The sequence below is a fragment of the Somniosus microcephalus genome, chromosome 21, assembly GCF_052327205.1.
Source record: "Somniosus microcephalus isolate GS21.2 chromosome 21, FLI_Smic_1.0, whole genome shotgun sequence".
NCBI classification, from domain to species: Eukaryota; Metazoa; Chordata; class Chondrichthyes; order Squaliformes; family Somniosidae; genus Somniosus; species Somniosus microcephalus.
This window is the reverse complement of record NC_141007.1, coordinates 66,563,428-66,584,940: the sequence shown is the minus strand read 5'-3', so window position 1 is coordinate 66,584,940 and position 21,513 is coordinate 66,563,428. Positions and strand designations below refer to the sequence as shown.

Here is a 21,513-nt window from a genome sequence, read left to right as displayed (position 1 = left end):
GCACCATCAGCTGTGCATATGCCTCCCATAATATTAGTACTTGGCACTGCCTCTGTATGGTCACTGAACTACAGGAAAGCAGATCTAATGGTTTCAATGAGATCAGCGAAGCTTTTCTGCAACTGTTCACCAAGCCTGCTGAAGTCAGAAGAGACATCAGTCTGGCAGAATACGCCTTTACTGACTGCAGTCTAAGCCTCCATGAAGGATGTGCAGACTGCCCTTAGGCCTCTGACATAGGGCCTCTACAGCAATGTTACAGAAGCTGCTGCATACTCCATGATGGCCTGCACTTTTGTTAAACCAACCAATGTACAGCGCATGTTGCTAGTGGACTCCTGCACGTGAGCCACGATCTGCAGCACACTGTCTGATACAGCTCCGCCAGCATCATTCTTTTAAACTCAGGACCCAGAAGCTCCAACGCCCCAGGCTCCTCATACAGGAGGTCATGCATCCTGGTCCTTCATGACTGATGGTGCATGCTAGCATCGTTGTAGCACATCAAGAGGGAAAAAAAAGATTGGTATGGTTTTCCGCATAGCTCACGTCACTTTCAGTCGGAGTGAAATAACAGTTTCACGATATGGTTCACTAACAGTTAATGTAGAGTACAATTGGAACAGAACATGTCCTTCTACTTCCCCTCTCCTCCAGCCTTTTTTGGCCTCCATTCCAACCTTTTTACTGCTTCTTCAGCATTAGGTGTTGGGGGCGATGGGGGGAAAACCTCAGGTCACACACAGCTCTCACCCATCATAGGTTGTCTTCTCCTTGAAAAATAACGTAATAAACTAAGGGTTACTCGGCACGCAGTAAAACCCAGATATCAGCAAACTGCCTATAATGGGTGTGATTACAGGTGAATGCAGCCAACACTTATATTCCATACAAGGCATTTTTAGAGTGAACATATGTAAGGATGCGAGTGAAGAAACACTTCCAGGCAAAAGCAGGGATATAAAGGGCACCATCCTATCCCATGGGCAATTCAAGCACATTAACACAGCGGACTGGGGGGAGGGGAAGAGAGCAAGAGGTCAATGCAAGTGGCAGACATGATTAGTATCGTGTATTTTTGGATCGTGGATCTGACTTCTGATACTTTGCTGCCCTGGTAAGTTTATTAATTTTTTTTGGCACAGAATAGCCATGCACAGGGTACTGGGAGTTGGCACTTAGTATTTTTGTTCCAATGGGCCAGAACCGATCTCCGAAGCCCCGTGTCTCTGTCTTAGAGAGCTTGGGTATGCCAGTTTTTACTTTCCGGCATTAGCTAATAAGATTGGCTGGAAATTTTGGCATAAGTACCGGTCATCAAGACCAGCGCAGGAACCAGCGTAAATTCTAACATATTTTTCGATTTACACTGATCCAGGAAATTCCAGGCCTTGGAGAATGTAGACACCCCGTAGCAGTCAAATAGAGCAATTATCACTCTAAACCAGGATGCGAGATCTGAATCGCAGTGACTGTGTAAAAACAAAGCAAATACACATATCAAAATCTGTGCGCGAATCAAAGAAATAATCTGAAACAGAGAAAAGCAGCAGAAAACAAGCTGAAATGGAGCACCACTGAAAACTATTATAAATAAGATAAATCCAAATTACTACTTCAAAGTAAGCCAGGGAAATAAGACCAGAGAACACAAAATGGAAATGAGGTGAAAAGTAACATTTAAAATTTTTAAAAAAACATCAGGAAAAGCTTCTTCAGTGACTAAATATCAGGCATGATGTTAGAGGCAAAAAAAAGAGCATAGTTCAAATGTAGTTGGAGGATTTTATAAAGAGTTGGGGTACTAAAGGCATCAATGCTGATGAGCCAAATGAACTCTGTTAGCCCCGACCTTTCTCATGAGTCATCATTGGTTATCAAGTCTCATTTAAATGAAGACTCAGGGACAGATTACGTTATCAACCCCTGTAATCCTTACAACATTGTCTAAACATACATCCCACATACACACACACCACATTGCCAGAGAGAGTTAGTCATGGTTAGTCACAATGCATTTTACAATTTTTTTTAAAAAAGGGACAAAGAATTGACATCACAGCTAAAGTACATTTAATAATTTGAAGAACATTAGTCTCCCTCCTTTCCCCCCCCCTTCCTGTATTTTGATTTTGAGTGACTTCCACATCATCCTTCTCCAGTATAATGAGTTATGATAACACTGACACTGTTGCTTTGAACAGCAACAGGCATTAGATGTACCAGCATTATTTCACCTCCAAAATGGACATCTCGCATGTATTGAAAGACTAAAGCAGCATCTCCAAACAAAAAAGAACTGGCGTTCCAGCTTTTATTTATTGAGAACACATTTGACTACCAAAAAAAATTCAAATTATGGTTAAATTCTTTTATTCTACTTGGTAATATCAAAGACAATTTGTAGAAATTTATTACAGAGGTCAAAAAATGTGTATTGTTGTTCGTTTTAAAGCATGGTACCAAAAGGTCAGAACATGAAGATTATAAGGCAATTGCCACAACTGTCAAATCACCCTTGATAGAAATTTAAGTTTTGTTCTGTAAAATTCAGGTGGGGCACAGCTCAAAAGATCCTTTCATACATGTATTCAAATAAAAGTATATTGTTTGATACATGCCCAAAGATTTATAGGTTATGTGCTAAAGATAAGAATTTCAGTCAGGCTATGATCTTCAAGATTTGATTAAAGAAAACAAGATTTAGGTATGAAAGCAAGCTTACCTCTATTAAAAAGAGTATCTGCTACGGGTGATTAAAAATAAATATACAAGTAATTTTGCCACTTCCACGACTTTTGACTCATTGAGTTTGTAAAAAAAAAGTTCCCTCTCTCCACATGCACCACTGAGAGGCACACACCTGACAAGGTCCTTTGCCAATGCTCACCTTGAGCTGCCTTTGACAGCAGTGGAGATGACTCGCCCTCCTGCTCTCTTCCCTGTGGAGAAATGCTTGGCCTCTATTCAGCGCATCCCCTCACGGCTCAGGCATGTTCATGAATCTCTATCCCATCACCTGGTTTTCCACTTATACAAGATTGTTAAGTGCAAATACCAACCATCATTTTCCTCTCATCAACTGGCTGTATGTAAAACTTATTTTTATAAGACGACAAAATGTTTCACGATAAACTGTGGTCGTGCGCAATAGTATTTTGAACATTTAGGACAAAACTGAATATACACTCGGAAGAATGACTGAGTTTTCACACTGTTTCTGGAGGTGGCTTTAACAGAATAGTTCAATTTTGAACAGATATTCATCACGTACAAATAGAACCCAGAATAATGTGTCCAAATGACAACTGATCCCGGAAGTGCAAGTCACAAAACATGTAATTTAACCTTGTGGTGCAAAGTGATTCGGTTTGGTGGGCGAGGAAATCAAGCTGCAATTAAATGACATGTTTGTAACATGATTATAAAACAGAATGAAAGTTAGATTAGCAGCTCAAAAAAAAAATCACTTTCAGTCTTTAAATACAAAGCCCAAGCCTTCCGTTTCAAATCCAGTATCACACAGCAAGAGTTTTTAAAAGTACATAGTGGAATTACACTGTAGTTCCAAAGTGTGTGTGTGTGTGTTTTTTTTTAATAAAGTGGATAACTATAGTGAAAACCATATGAAAACTTGATAAACTTATCAAGTCCCATTTTGTTACTGGTATTTCAATTCTATCCATTTAGAAATCTAGCAATAATGCCCAGCCCAAAGCACTGTACACAGGATTTCACCGCACAGTGTTACAAGGAGTTCAGTTGAGGCTCTTGTATGTGGAGATTCCGGAGACAATAAAACATTTTACAATACTGCTCTTAGCCCTATAAATTAAAAATCTTCGGTATAAGCCTTTTTAAATACAATTCAAATTTCTAAATGTTTCATGTCAGAGGATGTGTTAAAAGGACAGAACATAGTTACAATAATTATTCTATCACAGTGCCAAATACGCGACATCTCTAGGGACTTTCTACACATGTGACTTTTTTTTTTCCTTCTGTCCTGCACTATTCAGAATCTTACTGAAATATTCAACAACAAAAAAAGTTAATGGTTTACAGACATAAATACATCTCACCTTGTTTATCCACTACTATATTACTAGGTCAGTGCAGATTTATCTGGAAACCATTTCAAATTTTAGGACTAAGCAGATACTGAAAACTTACATGTCAGCTTGATTGTGAATACATCCCTTTTAGGAATACCAAAGAAACACTGGCTCTTTAAGATTCTACAGCACTGCTCATTTTTTGGGCTTCTTTTTAAAGTAAAAAAAGTCAAGACGGAGCTTTCATTTTTAAAAAGTAAATGATTCCACGAAAGAGTAAAGATTCTCCTGATATGCATGTAGAGTCTGAACTTTTCAACCCTCAAAAGCAGTTGTGAGTCATGATCAACTCTAGGAAACATACTGAAGAGAAATCATATATGTCAATGTTGAGTACAAATTTCGATTATGATGCTGCCACCATCTCTTGTTTTGGCGTGTTTTTAACGGGTGCTTTTTCTATTTAAGAGAAAAAGAGAAAAATAATTTTAAAAAGTTAATTCCCAATTGAATTTTCTAGAAAGAATACAATTTTTTTAATCTACACACGTACAAACTAAACGGTACCTGAACTTCGAAATCCAATGTCAGCATCAACCATTCCCAGTTCAGAACGAGGAACAGCTTCCTCCACTGTGTCCCAATGTGTCATGCTCCAAACCCAAGAACATCCTTTACTGCATCAGTGTACCATTTCCTATTCCCATCCCAGCTAGCCAATAAATTAAATCCCAGTGTTCAAAATATTGCTTGGTAAGAGGACCACATATGTAATGGTGTACCAAGCCACCTTTGTACAGTGGGATTTAACTAGAGAAAAATTGTAAACATTCAATGATGTCCATTTATTATAAGAACAGAAGAAATAAGAGCAGGAGTTGGTCATACGGCGCCTCGAGCCTGCTCTGCCATTCAAAAAGATCATGGCTGATCATCGACCTCAACTCCACTTTCCCACCCGATCTCCATATCCCTTGATTCCCCATTATTTTGCTCCTTTTCCTATGAATGCAGATTGTAAAAAAAAGTTGGGAAAACTCCATCTACCAACACTTTGCAGGTGGGTTAATATTTTAGTTTTAAAAATATCCTTTGCTCCTTTTAGACCACATCAAAAAGGAACAGACTCGAATAGGTCTCACATAAAACTGTGGAGAGAGACAAGCAGGCTTCGACTCCCAAATTGACTTGAAATGGTATTATTCTTCACCTTTGGTCCTCAGATCCTATTCATTTGTTAAATTCGCTCATATTTAAAAGCTGTGTTGAATTGCATCTCCAACAACAATTAAAACCTGAAAGAATGAGACTCCACACTTGTAATAGTTAATTTTCAGTGATAGAGAGGTTGATTGGCAGTAATTAACACTTATCAAGTTGTTAAAAGCACGAATGGACAACACTTAACTTTCTTTGGCGAGTTTAGTTTGTATCTACTGCGTAAGTACAGCAACTTCACGCCATTCAATGCATTTCAATGGTGAGAGTGAGGTAGACAGTGAGATCCCGTTTTCATGAAGCCAATGGTAGAGCAACGCAACTCGGACAGCAACTTTTGGATATTTGAGTTTAACTGCCCCTCACCTGAAGTTGCTGTACCATTTGTGCATAAATAACGGCAAGCTCCATTAGCTTCGCCGTTACTTTGACAGCAAATTGAGGCCTTCAAATTGAAGAAAATAGATCAAAAGGAGGAAAATTACTTCCCCTTTAACTATATTCATGGCCACAATCAATTTTAAAGGATCGTTAGATGCAAAGCTGAGCTATATCAACTTTCTATCAGAATACAACCCATAGCCCAGCAAGAATCAAAAATACACAAGATCATGAGGGTACTTTTCCTAAGCTCGTGCTGCTGGCAGGGAGTTTCACCCACTGACCACACACATTAGGAATTCGCAGGTACGCTACCCATCATTTAATTTTTCCAAATGGAGCAAGTGAAAATTACGTCACTAAAGGAAATGCTGCAGCTTAAAATACCCAAAACAAAGTAGACAAGCTCTTTAAAAGCCACAAATTTAAAGACTTTCTACAAAACTAAATTCAGCTTGTAAGTTAGAAATCTCATGCATACCTTTTTCTCTTGCAGGGATATTCGGTAATGGTTCTGCAGGAACTTCTGGGAGTTCAACTACTTCCTGAAAGGTTTAAAGAAGACTTTTCTATTAGTAACTAATAAAAAGCAGAGATAGGGATTACTTGTACTTCCGGCAAAAGATTAAGTAAGATTGCCCAGAAATTCGGGTCTCCACGGGTGAGTACACATGGGATACGCACCCGTAGGCCCAATGGAAGTGCCGGCTTTGTGCATGCGCGGGAAACTGGAACTTCCGTTCCCTTAAAGGAAGGGGTTCAGAAGTCGAACGCGTGCGCCGGAGAGGCAGCGCGTACGCATGGAACTTACGTTTTTTTTGCAGGTTTCTCCGGGAGGGTACGTCTCCAGGAGTTGCACATGTAAAAAGCAGGCACAAGGCCTGCTTTTAACAAGGTAAGTGGTGAATTAATTAAAATTAAAACATTTTTTCCACAGGTTTATTATTTTTAAATACTTTAAAGAAAGGTAAGTTTCTTTTTAGTCCTGTTAGAAAATGTAATTAATTTTTTCAAAAAATTATATTGTTTAAATTAGTTATTTTATGTAATTTATAGTTATTTTAAAAATGTGATTTTTAAAAATTTATTTGGAGTTTTAGTGATGTTTTGGGGCTTATAGTATTTATAGTTTTGACAGCTCTTCCTGTCAATTTTATGAATGAAGCATTCCCTGCTACCATTGGCTCTCCATGGCCCGCGTGATCCCAGGGGACGCATCGAACTAACTGCGCCCCTGGGATATGCAAGCACTGCGCGCCGGCAGTTGGAGGAGGCCCAGGATCAGAATCCCACGCGGGCCCACAGCTCAACGGCTGGTGCGCTAGGTAAGTGCAGGTCGGGGGCTTGCACCCGTGGGAAGCCCCCGACCCGAATTTCTGGGCCATTATGTATTTAGGCTACAACACAGAGATTCACATTTAGAGGAAAACAAACTTAGATACGAAAATTGTGGAACTTATTGCGGTCAGCGGCGAAGGAATGGCGCTTGCCAATGTTCCCTATAATTTTCTTCTGGTGCACAGGCCCTTTAACTGGCTGCGGGGGCCCATTAAATTTTTCGCGCATGCGCGGTTATTCCCACTGAAAAGCCGGTGAGCGGTCTGTGCGGGACCTCCAGACCGCTGCGCGGCTTAGCAGGAATATTGACGCTCGTTAATCACTACGCTTACAGCTGCCCAGACTTTTCGCAGGCTTGAGCGGCAACTTGATGTCATTGGGCGTCTGATCCAGCGCAGCGCCCTCTATGTGGGATCTGTGGCATGTGTGAGCAAGGCAAGAATCCTCACTGAGACATGAAGTCTAAACCAGGAAGTACAAATTAGAATATTTAATTCATTGCAGAATCATGTACAGAAAGCAAAATAAAGGGAGGGAAAGAAAGATGGGAGATAGAGAGAGATAAGAGACAAAGAAAACGTTTTTTTTTCATTTTAAATCTCCAACAATAATTAAATTCTGAAGGAATGAGACTCCACACTTATAAAATTTAATTTTCAGTTTCAGAGAGGTTGTTTGGCAGTAATTAAGACTTATCACGCCGTTAAAAAATTCACTTATACCTGGTGCACAGCCCTAACTTTTTCTGGCGTGTTTAGTGGGTAAGTAACGCAAATTCACACCCTTACATGGATTTCAATGCCGAGTCCCTCGGCGAGGTACCGGTGGGGCGCAGCTTGTGGAGGAGCAGGGCAAATTGGACAGCAACTTCCTGATTTCCATGTCTAATTCCGCATGTGTGGACTCTGGAAGTTGCTGTCCAATTTACTCCAAAATAACAATGAGAGCTGTTAGCCTCAACGTTATTCTTAATGTAAAATCTAGGCCAATGTTCATAGGGTTAACTTTAATTTCAGTTTGAGTATTTAAAAAAAATTTAAATGTTGATTTTACTGAGATTAAATTAGTGAAAATGAACGAACAAGGCAGGAGAACAGGTTCTGTGTTAAGAGGCTGGCAAACTTCAGGCGTTAATGGTTGAGTAATTAGATGAATGCATATCCTCACCTGAGTTATAGCATCTAGTTCGGCCAGAATTGCATCCTCATCATCCTGAGATAAGCCTCCGGCTAACATTTCATCAATTTGCTGTAATAACAAAAAGCCGTGTTGTTTCGAACACATTTGGCAACTTTTCATTGTTTTGGTTTTAATCCTACATATGTAGGCATTAGTAGAACGATTTGGCTGTGTATCACATTACTCACCCGCTGGTATTCAACAGCTTCCTGGGTCTCATCCATTATTCGTTCTACTTCTTCAATAGACATGACCTAAAAAGAAAAAGTTTCTTCAGTTTGCTACTGTACCAATTTCAGAACTTGTACATTTTGGAAATGGAAGCTAAGTAAGAAAACTGAAATAAAATGAAGGAGTCACCATGTGTAAGGGATAATGGATAAATAATGCAGAGGTTCAGGGATGTTCTGAAACAGAGGGCTCATAGGTAACCTCGTCAGGCACGAATGAGGTCACTACAGACGCCAGTTAACAAGCAATGGGTCAATTAGAGAAAATGGATGAAGTAAGATGTAAACTAATCAAGGAGATGAGACAGGATGTGTAATAGGATAAACTAATCATTAGGGCGCAGGAATAAAGGAACAAATGTGTAACCAAAGAGATGGGACAGATTGTAGGATAGTATAAACCAGGAGGGAAAACCCCAGATAGAGAGCGACAACCTGGGAGCAAGAGACCTAGGCGCAATACTCGACAACAGGGACCTGGGGACAAAACCCTATGTAGAGGGTTGGGCAGAGATTGATCACCTCGGACCAAATCAGGGTAATATCTACAGGAAACTTTGGTTTATCCGGAGGTTAACTGTCCGGAATGCTCGAGCCACCGGCAAAAATCAGGAGCCGTTTCGTTAGTTTTTTTTTCTTTTCGTTGCTTTTTTTTTCCACCAGTCAGGCTCTGCAAGGTCTCGCTGAAGCTGTTGCTAAGCTACAGAGATGCTTGCAAGGTACGGCCGACTGTTTAGAAGCTGGCAACAGGGTTTGTTGCCAGATACGGAGCTCAAAATCTCCGTATGTTTCAACATTAGCGCTGGTTTGTCCGGCAGTTTTGATGGGACGTCAACAGCTTGGTCCAGTCGGTGCCGGATAGCACAAAGTTTCCTGTATATAAGTTGTGAGTCTTATATTTTGGAACTGTACTTTAATAAATGCTTAACAAATACCGTTCGCAGTTTAAAGATAAATCTTGGTACGCGAAATCTGTTGCCTGTGTGTTTGTTCAGACCAAACTTACAGTTGAACCCTAAAAGGAGAATTGCGAACCTATTTGTTCGATCTTTCGAACATCTAGCAAAATCTGAGCAACATACATTATAGTATTATTCCTACCAAAAGGGCAAATATCTTTAGTTGCTCGGAGAAATATTTAAAATTCAGGGGGTTTCACCAATTGTAGCAATAGTCCCTAATTTTCACAGATACATACCTCGTGCATTTTCTGAAGACAATCGTTTCCAATTTTTAGCCCTTCAATAACTTTCATTTCTATTTCAGCAAATTCAATGTCTTGAACCTTTAAAACAAACAAGAATCAAGTAAAAATGCATATTTTCACACTTCAAAAAAGGGATAAGTTTTATTCATTACAGCAAAGCCTGTAGCAGGAGGGTGAAGAAGAGGCAGGAGGGAAACAGAAATTAAGTGAGCAGGGAATATCAGCTTCCCATCAGAAAACAGGCAATTGGGAAACATTCTTGGTTACTTAGCCATCATTAGACACATTAATGAACTTAATTCAAAAACATTAAAAAAAACTTTTCTGTTTATGTGTGTGCTCATCAAGATGAGGGATCGAGTCATAGAGTTATACAGCACAGAAAGAGGCCCTTCGGCCCATCGTGTCCGCGCCGGCCATCAAGCCTATTCTAATCCCATTTTCCAGCACTTGGTCCGTAGCCTTAGATGCTATTGTGTTTAAAGTGCTCATCTAAGTACTTCTTGAATGTTGTGAGGGCTCCTGCCTCTACCACTCTTTCAGGCAGTGAGTTCCAGATTCCAACCACCCTCTGGGTGAAAAAGCTTTTCCTCAAATCCCCTCTAAACCGCCTGCCCCTTACCTTGAAACTATGCGCCCTGGTTATTGACCCCTCCACTAAAGGGGAAAAGTTCCTTTCTATCTACCCTATCTATGCCCCTCATAATTTTGTACACCTCAATTAGGTCCCCCCTCAGCCTTCTCTGCTCGAAGGAAAACAACCCCAGCCTGTCCAGTCTCTCTTCATAGCTGAAACGCTCCAGCCCAGGTAACATCCTGGTGAATCTCCTCTACACCCTCTCTAATGCAATCTCATCCTTCCTATAGTGTGGCGACCAGAACTGCACACAGTATTCCAGCTGTGGCCTAACTAGCGCTTTGTACAGCTCCATCATAATCTCCCTGCTCTTATATTCTATGCCTCGGCTAATGAAGGCAAGTATCCCATATGCCTTTTTAACCACCTTATCTACCTGTCCTACTGCCTTCAGGGATCTATGTACATGCACACCAAGGTCCCTCTGTCCTTCCTAGGGTCCTACCATTCATTGTGTATTCCCTTGCCTTGTTAGTTCTCCCAAAATGTAATACCTCATACTTATCAGAGTTAAATTCCATTTGCCATTGTTCTGCCCATCTAACCAACCCGTCTATATCGTCCTGGAGCCTGAGTCTTCCCTCCTTGCTATTTACCACTCCACCAATTTTCGTGTCATCTGCGAACTTACTGGTCATACCTCCTACATTCATATCTAAATCATTAATGTACACTACAAACAGCAAAGGACCCAGCACCGATCCCTGCGGTACACCACTGGACACAGGCTTCCAGTCACAAAAACAACCTTCGACCATCACCCTCTGCCTCCTGCCACTAAGCCAATTTTGGATCCAATGTGCCAAATTGCCTTGGATCCCATGGGCTCTTACCTTCTTGACCAGTCTCCCATGCGGGACTTTGTCAAAAGCATTACTGAAGTCCATGTAGACTACATCAACTGCACTACCCTCATCCACACACCTAGTCACCCCCTCGAAAAATTCAATCAAATTGGTTAGACATGATCTCCCCCTGACAAAGCCATGCTGACTATCCTTGATTAATCCTTGCCTCTCCAAGTGGAGACTAATTCTGTCCCTCAGAATTTTTTCAAATAATTTCCCTACCACTGATGTTAGATTCACTGGCCTGTAATTCCCTGGTTTATCCCCAATACCCTTCTTGAATAATGGTACTACGTTAGCTGTTCTCCAGTCCTCTGGCACCTCCCCTGTGGCCAGAGAGGTTCTGAAAATTTGTGTCAGAGCCCCTGCAATCTCCTCCCTTGCCTCACACAGCAGCCTGGGATACATCTTGTCTGGGCCTGGGGATTTATCCACTTTTAAGCCCACTAAAACCACTAGTACCTCCTCGCTCTCAATGCTAATTTGTTCAGGGCATATATCTCAATCCCCCTGCCTGACTTCTATGCTTACATCGTCCTTCTCCGTAGTGAACACAGATGCAAAATATTCATTTAAATCCTCACCTACATCTTCCGGCTCTACACACAGATTGACACTTTGGTCCCTAATGGGCCCTACTCTTTCCCTGGTTATCCTCTTGCCCTTAATATACTTATAAAACACCTTGGGATTTTCCTTTATTTTGCACACCAGTGTTTTTTCATGCCCCCTCTTCGCTCTCCTAATTTCTTTTTTAAGTACCTCCCTGCACTTTCTATACTCCTCTAGGGCTTCCACTGTTTTTAGTCCTTTGTATCTGCCAAAAGCCTCCCTTTTTTTCCTAATCCATTCTTATATATCCCTTGACATCCAGGGTTCCCTGGGCTTGTTGGTCCCACCCTTGACCTTTACGGGAACATGTTGGTGTTGTACACGCTCTATTTCCTTTCTGAAAGACTCCCACTGCTCTGATGTGGATTTTCCTACAAGTAGCTGATCCCAGTCCACTTTGGCCAGATCCTGCCTTATCATATTAAAATCGGCCTTCCCCCAATTTAGATCCTTTATTTACGGTCCATCTTTGTCCTTTTGCATGATTACCTTAAATCTCACCAAATTATGGTCACCATCACCAAAATGCTCTCCTACTGCCACTTCTACCACTTGCCCGGCTACATTCCCTAGAATTAGGTCCAGTACCGCCCCCTCTCTTGTAGGATGTTACTGCTATACGACTATTATCCATTTCCAACACACCGTGTAAGCACCAACATTCCCAGGATGGGTGTACCATATTTTGATGCACAGTAAAGCTCTCTCCACTCTGCCCTAACAAAGTGCTTCACACCCACCCCAAAAACATACTGCGTGACATTTTTCCATTTCTCACAACAGCCATTCTGAGTGAGTGCCGAATTAGGGGCAGTTTTATATTTTGCATCAGTGCTGACCAGGAACTGGATTAAATCTGTTTATACACAGTTCATGCAAGGTACTTACAGCCAGAAGACTCTTAAACCCATCATTCTAGGGCAGATTTTAACCCACTTTTTATAGGAGGTCCAATATCTAATTCACTGCACAACTCAGTTTCTTCCTACCCATCATTTCATTTTGTATTAATTCATTTTGACATCTAAATAATTAATTGGAGTGAGGATAAGGAGGAGATGTGGCAAAAACAGGGAGAAAAAGAAAAAGGTCAAGCATAAGGAACATAAGAAATAGGAGCAGGAGTAGGCCATTCGACCCTTCGAGCCTGCTCCACCATTCAATGAGATCATGGCTGATCTTCTGCCTCAATTCCATTCACCGGTCTTATTGCCATATCCCTTGATGCCCTTACTAGTCAGAAATCTATCGACTTCTGTTCTGAATATACCCAATGACTGAGCCTCCACAGCCCTCTGGGGTAGAGAATTCCAAAGATTCACCACCCTCTGTGTGAAGAAATTTCTTCTCATCTCAGTCCTGACTGGCCTACCCTTTATCTTGAGGCTGTGGCCCCTGGTTCTAGACTCCCCGGCCAAGAGAAATATTCTCCCAGCATCCATCCTATCAAGCCCTGTAATAATTTTGTATGCTTCAATGAGATCCCCTCTCATTCTTCTGAATGCAAGAGATACAGGTCTAGTTTACTCAATCTCTTCTCATACGACAGTCCCGCCATCCCAGGAATCAATCTCGTGAACCTTCGTTGCACTCCCTCTATGGCAAGTAGAGGGACAGGGATGAAGGATGCTTGGAGTGGGGGCAGGAATAGATGAGGAGGAAGAGTGGAATGGGGATAGGAAGGGGAAAAACAAAGTGATGGGGGGGGGGGGGGGAGAAAGGGTAAGGAAGAAGGGAAGGGAGCAAGAGAAAGGGAGGAAGAGCAGAGTGAGGGTTGGGGAGATGAGAAGGCAAGGGAGATCATTTCTGTAGAGAAACTAGGTTTGTTAGCCCAGAAAGGTAACCCACTATTTTTAGCAAACTCAAAATAGGTGTGTGCGCACTTAAATCAAGATCACAACCACAGGCAATTTTTCCTTTCACGATCTGATGCATTTATGTTCCATGTTATCCAGAACTGAAAACTGTTCCTTACCATGTGTTCAAGGTTGCTAATCTGAACTTCAGTTTTATCAAGGAGTTGTTCTTGATACCGTTTCTTCTTGAGCAGAAGTTTGGCTTTCCTGAAGAACAAAAAAAAGTCTTAAGCGAGTGGCATTCAGATCTTAAAAACTCATTGATCTGAGATGGTGCCAGTTTAGCTTCTATGACTGAACGTATGTGCAAGAGAGAAACTGAAAATAAGTTTGTTACTGTCGCTCCCTCCCAGCACACTTGTGGAAATCTTTACATTGATTTGAACATCTGAATTATAAACTACCTCTCATGAAAATCCATCAAGGGGTCAAATACAACTAAAACAAAATCTTCAAAGCTGTGAGCGTAATACACAGAAAGGTACTTTAACCACTGTAGTAACCTGTTCAGGCTGAAATCAGGGATTGAATATTCCAAGTGACCCATATCTGCTGCCTCAGATTAAGTCAAGTGCATTCCACAGAGGATGATCTAGATGAGCCAATTTAGCTTCCTTATCTGTACTTATCTTTGAGAAATTGGATGACAAACCTCAGAGGGGGTTCTGCTCACCTACTTTCCAGAGTGGACTTAAATCTACAGAGGTGAGATGAGAGAGACAGGGTGACTGAGCATTTGGATAAACATGAGTTGATTAGAGAGAGCCAGCATGGATTTATAAAGGGCAAGACATGTCGAACAAACCTAGTTGAATTTTTTGAGGTGGTAAATAACATGGTAGATAAGGGAGTGTCTGTGGATGTTATTTATATGGACTTCCAGAAGGCATGCAACAAGTTTCCACATAAAAGAGATTGTGAACAAAAAATGAGAGTGCATGGAGTTGGAGGCAACCTATTGGTTTGAACAGGGAATTGGTTAGGAGGTAGGAGACAGAGAGATGGGATAATGGGTATGTACTCAAATTGGCAGGATGTGACTAGTGGTGTCCCCCAGGGATCTGTTTTGGAGCCACAGCTTTTCACTATGTTTATATAAATGACCTGGATGAAGGAATAGAAAACCATATATCTAAGTTTGCTGACGACACTAAGTTAGGTGGCACAGTAAACAGTGTAGATGGGGGCAGAAAATTACAAATGGACATTGATAGATTAAGTGAGTGGGCAAAACTGTGGCAGATGGAGTTCAATGTAGGGAAGTATGACATCATCACTTTGGACCAAAGAATGATAGATCAGAGTATTTTCTAAATGGCAAGAAGATAGGAACTGTGGCCGAGTAGAGAGATGTAGGGGTCCAAGTACAGAAGTCACTAAAATCTAGTGGACAGGTACAAAACATAATGAAATGTTGGCCTTTATCTCAAGATGGCTGGAATACAAAGGGGTGGAAGTGATGTTAAAGCTGTACAGAGCTCAGGCTAGACCCCATCTAGAGCACTGTGTTCAGTTCTGGACACCGCTCCTCAGGAAGGATATATTGACCTTGAAGGGGGTGCAGCACAGACTCACCAGAATGATACCAGGGCTAAAAGGGTTAAATTATGAGGACAGGTTGCATAGACTAGGCTTACATTCCCTTGAATACAGAAGATTAAGGGATGATCTAATTGAAGAGGTTAAGATGATTAAAGGATTTGATAGGATAGATAGAAACTATTTCTTCTGGTGGAAGAGTTAAGAACAAGGGGGCATAACTTAAAATTAGAGCTAGGCCGTTCAGGGGTGATGTCAGAAAGCACTTCTTCACACAAAGGGTAGTGGAAATCTGGAACACTCTCCTCCAAAAAGCTGCTGAGACTAGGTCAATTAAAAATTTCAAAAAGGAGATTAATAGATTTTGTTAGGCAAGGGTATTAAGGGTTACGGAACCAAGGTAGGTAGATTGAGTTAAGATACAGACAAGCCATGATCTAACAGAATGGAGGAACAGGCTTGAGGGGTTGAATGGCCTCCTCCTGCTCCTGTGTTGTGAAGAAAAGGGATTTAAAAAAAATCAAGAATCAAACTTAGAATGGGTGAAACATTCAACATTTACATTCCCAAATTCCCGGCATGGACTGGTTGGGGTGAATGGCAGGTTTCTGTGCTGTATATCCTATATTTTTTTAATTTGTTCATTGGATGTGGGCGTAGCTGACAAGGCCAGCATTTATTGCCCATCCCGAATTGCCCTCAAGAAGGTGGTGGTGAGCCGCCTTCTTGAACCGCTGCAGTCTGTGGGGTGAAGGTACTCCCACAGTGCTGTTATGAAGGGTGTTCCAAAACTTTGACCCAAACGATGAAGGAACGGCGATATACTTTCAAGTCAGGATGGTGTATAGCTTGGAGGGGAACTTGCAGGTGATGGTTTACCCATGTGCCTGCTGCCCTTGTCCTTCTAGGTGGTCACGGGTTTTGGAGGTGCTGCCGAAGAAGCCATGGCGAGTTGCTGCAGTGCAGCCACGGTACGCCGGTGGTAGAGGAAGTGAATGTTTAAGGAGGTGGATGGAGTGCCAATCAAGCGGGCTGCTTTGTCCTGGATGGTGTTGAGCTTCTTGAGTGTTGTTGGAGCTGCACTCATCCAGGCAAGTGGAGAGTATTCCATCACACTACTGACTTGTGCCTTGTAGATGGTGGAAAGGCTTTTGGGAGTCAGAAGGTGAGACACTCGCCACAGAATACCCAGCCTCTGACCTGCTCATGAGGCCACAGTATGTGTGTGGCTGGTCCAGTTAAGTTTCTGGTCAATGGTGAACACCAGGATGTTGATGGTGGGCAATTCGGCAATGGTAATGCTGTTGAATGTCAGGGGGAGGTGGTTAGACACTAGTTTGTTGGAGATAGTCATTGCCCGGCACTTGTGAGGCGCAAATGCTGCTTGCCACTCATCAGCCCAAGCCTGAATGTCATCCAGGTCTTGCTGCATGCGGGCATGGACTGCTTCATTATCTGAGGAGTTGCAAATGGCACTGAACACTGTGCAGTCATCAGCGAACATCCCCACTTCTGACCTTATGATGGAGGGAAGGTCATTGATGAAGCAGCTGAAGATGGTTGGGCCTAGGACACTGCCCTGAGGAACTCCTGCAGCGATGTCCTGGGGCTTTGATGATTGACCTCCAACAACCACAACAATATTCCTTTGTACTAGGTATGACTCCAGCCAGTGGAGAATTTTCCCCGATTCCCTTTGACTTCAGTTTTACTAGGGTCCCTTGATGCCACACTCAGTCAAATGCTGTCTTGATGTCAAGAGCAGTCATTCTCACCACCTCTGGAATTCAGCTCTTTTGTCTATATTTGGACCAAGACTGTAATGAGGTCTGGAGCCAAGTGGTCCTGGCAGAATCCAAATTGAGCATCGTGTTGGTGAGTAAGTGTAGGGTGATAGCACTGTCGACGACACATTCAATCACTTTGCTGACGCTTGAAAGTAAACTGATGGGGCAGTAATTGTACATATTGGATTTGTACTGCTTTTTGTGGACAGGACATACCTGGGCAGTTTTCCACATTGTCGGATAGATGCGAGTGTTGTAGCTGTACTGGAACAGCTTGGCTAGAGATGCGGCTAGTTCTGGAGCACAAGTCTTCAGCACAACAGCCGGGACGTTGTCGGGGCCCATAGCCTTTGCTGTATCCAGTGCGCTCTGCCATTTCTTGATATCATGTGGAGTGAATCAAATTGGCTGAAGACTGGCTTCTGTGATGGGCTGATAAGTGGCAGGTAACATTCGCGCCACAGAAGTGCCAGGCAATGACTATCTCCAACAAGCGAGAGTCTAACCACCACCCCTTGACATTCAATGGCATTACCATCGCCGAATCCCCCACCATCAACGTCCTGGGGGGCCATTGACCAGAAACATAAATACTGTGGCACAAGATCAGGTCAGAGGCTAGGTATTCTGCAGCGAGTGTCTCACCTCCTGACTCCCCAAAGCCTTTCCACCATCTAGAAGGCGCAAGTAAGGAGTGTGATGAGACCATCCTGACATATCGCCGATCCTTCATCATTGCTGGGTCAAAATTGTGAAACTCCCTCCCTAACAGCACTGTGGGAGTACCTTCACCACACGGCGGTTCAAGAAGGTGCCTCACCACCACCGTCTTTCGGATGAGACGTTAAACCGAAGCCCCGTCTGCTCTCTCAGGTGGACGTAAAAGATCCCATGGCATTATTTCGAAGAGCAGGGGAGTTATCCCCGGTGCCCTGGCCAATATCTATCCCTCAACCAACATAACAAAAACAGTTTCTGGTCATTTTCACATTGCTGTTTGTGAGAGCTTGCTGTGCGCAAATTGGCTGCCATGTTTCCCACATTATAACAGTGACTACACTTCAAAAGTACTTAATTGGCTGTAAAGCGCTTTGAGATGTCCGGTGGTCATGAAAGGCGCTATAGAAATGCAAGTCTTTCTTTCTATCTTTCTTATTTCTTTCAAGGGCAATTCGGGATGGGCAATAAATGCTGGCCTTGCCAGCAATGCCCACATCCCATAAACAAATAATTTTTTTTAAATGGTGAGGACCTCAGGAGGAGGCCGATATGGATCATTCACTCAACACTTCTGGCTGAAGATGGTTGCAAAAGCTTCAGCCTTGTCTTTTGCTCTCGCGTGCTGGGCTCCACCATCATTGAGGATGGGGATATTCATGGAGCCTCCTCCTCCCATTAGTTGTTTAATGGTCCACCACCAATCACGACTGGATGTGACAGAACTGCAGAGCTTTGATCTGATCCATTGATTGTGGGATCGCTTAGCTCTGTCTATAGCATGCTGCTTCCGCTGTTTAGCATGCATGTAGTCCGGTGTTGCAGCTTCCCGAGGTTGGCACCTCATTTTTAGGTGTGTCTGCTGCACTCCTCATTGAACCAGGGTTGGTCCGCTGGCTTGATGGTAATGGTAGAGTGAGGAATATGCCAGGCCATGAGGTTAGATTGTGGTGGAATACAATTCCACTGCGCCTCATGGATGCCCAGTTTTGAGCTGCTAGATCTATTCTAAATCTATCCCATTTAGCACTGTGGTAATACCACACAACACGATGGAGGGTTTCCTCAGTGTGAAGGCGGGACTTCGTCTCCACAAGGACTGTGCACTGGTCACTGCTGCCAATGCTGTCATGGACAGATGCATCTGCGACAGGTAGATTGGCGAGGCTGAGGTCAAGTAGGTTTTTCCCTCGTGTTGGTTCTCTCACCACCTGCCGCAGGCCCAGTCTGGTAGCTATGTCCTTCAGGACTCGGCCCCCCCACTCAGAATATATTCTGTGCCCTTGCTACCCTCAGTGCTTCCTCCAAGTGGTGTTCAACATGGAGAAGTACTGATTCATCAGCTGAGGGAGGGCGGTAGGTGGTAATCAGCAGGAGGTTTCCTTGCCCATGTTTGACCTGAAGCCATGAGACTTCATGGGGTCCGGAGTCAATGTTGAGGACTCCCAGGGCTAGTCCCTCCAGAGTGTATACTACTGTGCCGTCTCCTCTAGTGATGGAGGAGTCTGGGACATTGGCTGAAAGGTATGATTCTGTAAGTATGACTATGTCAGGCTGTTGCTTGAGTATTTTGGCACAAGTCCCCAGATGTTCATGAGGAGGACTTCGTAAGGTCGACTGGGCTGGGTGTGCTGTTGTATCGATAGCCAGTGCCGAGGTCAATGCCAGGTGGTCCGTCCAGTTTTATTCTTATTATTCTTTTTCATAGCGGTTTGTCACAACTAGGCCATTTCAGAGGGCAGTTAAGAGTCAACTACATTGCTGTGAGTCTAGAGTCACATATAGGCCAGACCGGGCAAGGACGACAGATTTCCTTCCAGATGGGTTTTTACATCAATTCGATAGTTTCATGATCACCATTACTGATGCTAGCTTTTTATTCCAGATTTATTTAATTAACTGAATTTAAATTCCCCAGCTGCCGTAGTGAGATTTGAACTGGATCATTAGTCCAGGCCTCGGGATGACTATTCCAGTAACATAACCACTATGCTACCATTCCGAGCATATAATCCTATATCACAGCATTTTTTGCTACTAAACAGCTACAAGACTAATAGGGACTGCTGTAGAATAATACACTTAATTGTTGAATTTTAACAAGTCAGTAAATGTCACAAGTTTACAAAACACTTCATTTAATCCTGGATACCCACTCTTTCTTGCCACCACGTAGCAGCTGTCGAGCTAGCTCCCGCTCCTTTTCTAGTTGAAAAGAAATCCTCTTCTGGTACTGCTTCAACTTGTCACGTTGCTGTTTCAGTTGCTGGAAAAAAAAATGGAAAAATTAAGTCGATAAAAATATATCCACATTTCATCAACTAATTTAAGAAAGTGTTGGAACAGACAATGCAGTTTACTTAATACAGTACTTGGTGTTCAGTTTATTTGGATTTCAGGGATTTCCCTGGTTTTAAATAATGGGAATCAACTGGCTTCAGTGAAATTGAATGACAAACTTTTATTCACAAGGTAGATAGATAACTCAATCCCACCTGCCCACCATGGTATTTGAAGCTGAGTTCATGGTCGAACCATGCTTGAATACCAACAGGCTCAGCCTATGGAGTCAGTTGGCTGAAGTATGTAGCTTTTAGAGTGAACTGAACAGGATGGCTTTGGTCTTGCTGTCGTTGAGTTGGAGTAAATTCTTGCTAATCCATGACCTGATGTTGGACAGCAGTCAGATGTCACAGTAGTGGCCGTAGAGTCAAGGATATCGATGGCGAGGTAGAGCTTGGTATCATCAGCATACAAATATCAAAGGCAGCATGCAGATGGGGTAAAAAAAAATGGCATAAGGATACAAGCTTGGGCACTCCTCAAGCAACCATGTTGAGGCAAAAGATATGCTGGATACATTGGGATAGGTAGGAGTCAAGTCAAGCATGGGTGGTACCACATAGTTGAACTACAGAGGAGACATAATGCAGGATGATAAAGTGATCAACCTCATCAAATGCCATGGATGGATAATGTGCCATGGTCACAATCACATAAGAAATAGGAGCAGGAGTAGGCCATTTGGGCCTTCGAGCCTTTGGCCATTCAATAAGATCATGGCTGATCTTCTACCTCATCTCCACTTTACTGCATTATCCCCATATCCCTCGATTCCCTTAATATTCAAAAGTCTATCGATCTCTGTCTTGAATATACTCAACGACTGAGCCTCCACAGCAGGTAGAGATTCACCACCCTGATTGAAGAAATTTCTCCTCATCTCAGTCCTAAATGGCTGACCCCTTATTCTGAGACTGTGACCCCTGGTTCTAGACTCCCCAGCCAGGGAAAACATCCTCCCTGAATCTACCCTGTCAAGCCCTGTAAGAATTTTGTATGTTTCAATGAGATCACCTCTCATTCTTCTAAACTCTAGAGAATATTGGCCTAGTCTACTCCATCTCTCCTCATAGGACAATCCCCCCATCCCAGGAATCAGTCTGGTGAACCTTCGTTGCACTCCCTCTATGGCAAGTATATCCTTCCTTAGGTAAGGAGACCAAAACTGTGCACAATACTCCAGGTGTGGTCTCACCAGGGCCCTATATAATTGCAGTTAGACATCTTTACTCTTATACTCAAATCCTCTTATAATAAAGGCCAACATACCATTTGCTTTCCTAATTGCTTGCTGTACCTGCATGTTAACTTTCAGTGATTCGTGTACAAGGGCACCCAGGTCCCTCTGAACACCAACATTTCCCAATCTCTCACCATTTAAAAAATACTCGGCTTTTCTATTTTTCCTACCAAAGTGGATAACTTCACATTTCTCCACATTATATTCAATTTGCCATGTTCTTGCCCACTCACTTAGCCTGTCTATGTCCCCTTGAAGCCTCCTTGCATCCTCCTCACAACTTATATTCCCACCCAGCTTTGTATCATCAGCAAACTTGGATATAT

General features: G+C 42.7%; 1 protein-coding gene across 1 annotated transcript; it reads right to left on the bottom strand.

The window, feature by feature from the left end:
- Positions 1–2,283: 2,283 nt before the first annotated feature.
- On the bottom strand, positions 2,284–20,588 carry chmp6b (charged multivesicular body protein 6b). The gene is made up of 8 exons (XM_085964110.1): positions 20,520–20,588; positions 19,761–19,870; positions 13,681–13,768; positions 9,600–9,686; positions 8,360–8,425; positions 8,160–8,240; positions 6,136–6,199; positions 2,284–4,514 (listed from the first exon to the last, which is right to left on the bottom strand). The coding sequence occupies exons 1-8, from the start codon at positions 20,586–20,588 to the stop codon at positions 4,462–4,464; spliced, it is 618 nt and encodes a 205-aa protein (XP_085820236.1). The 3' UTR covers positions 2,284–4,461.
- Positions 20,589–21,513: the final 925 nt, after the last annotated feature.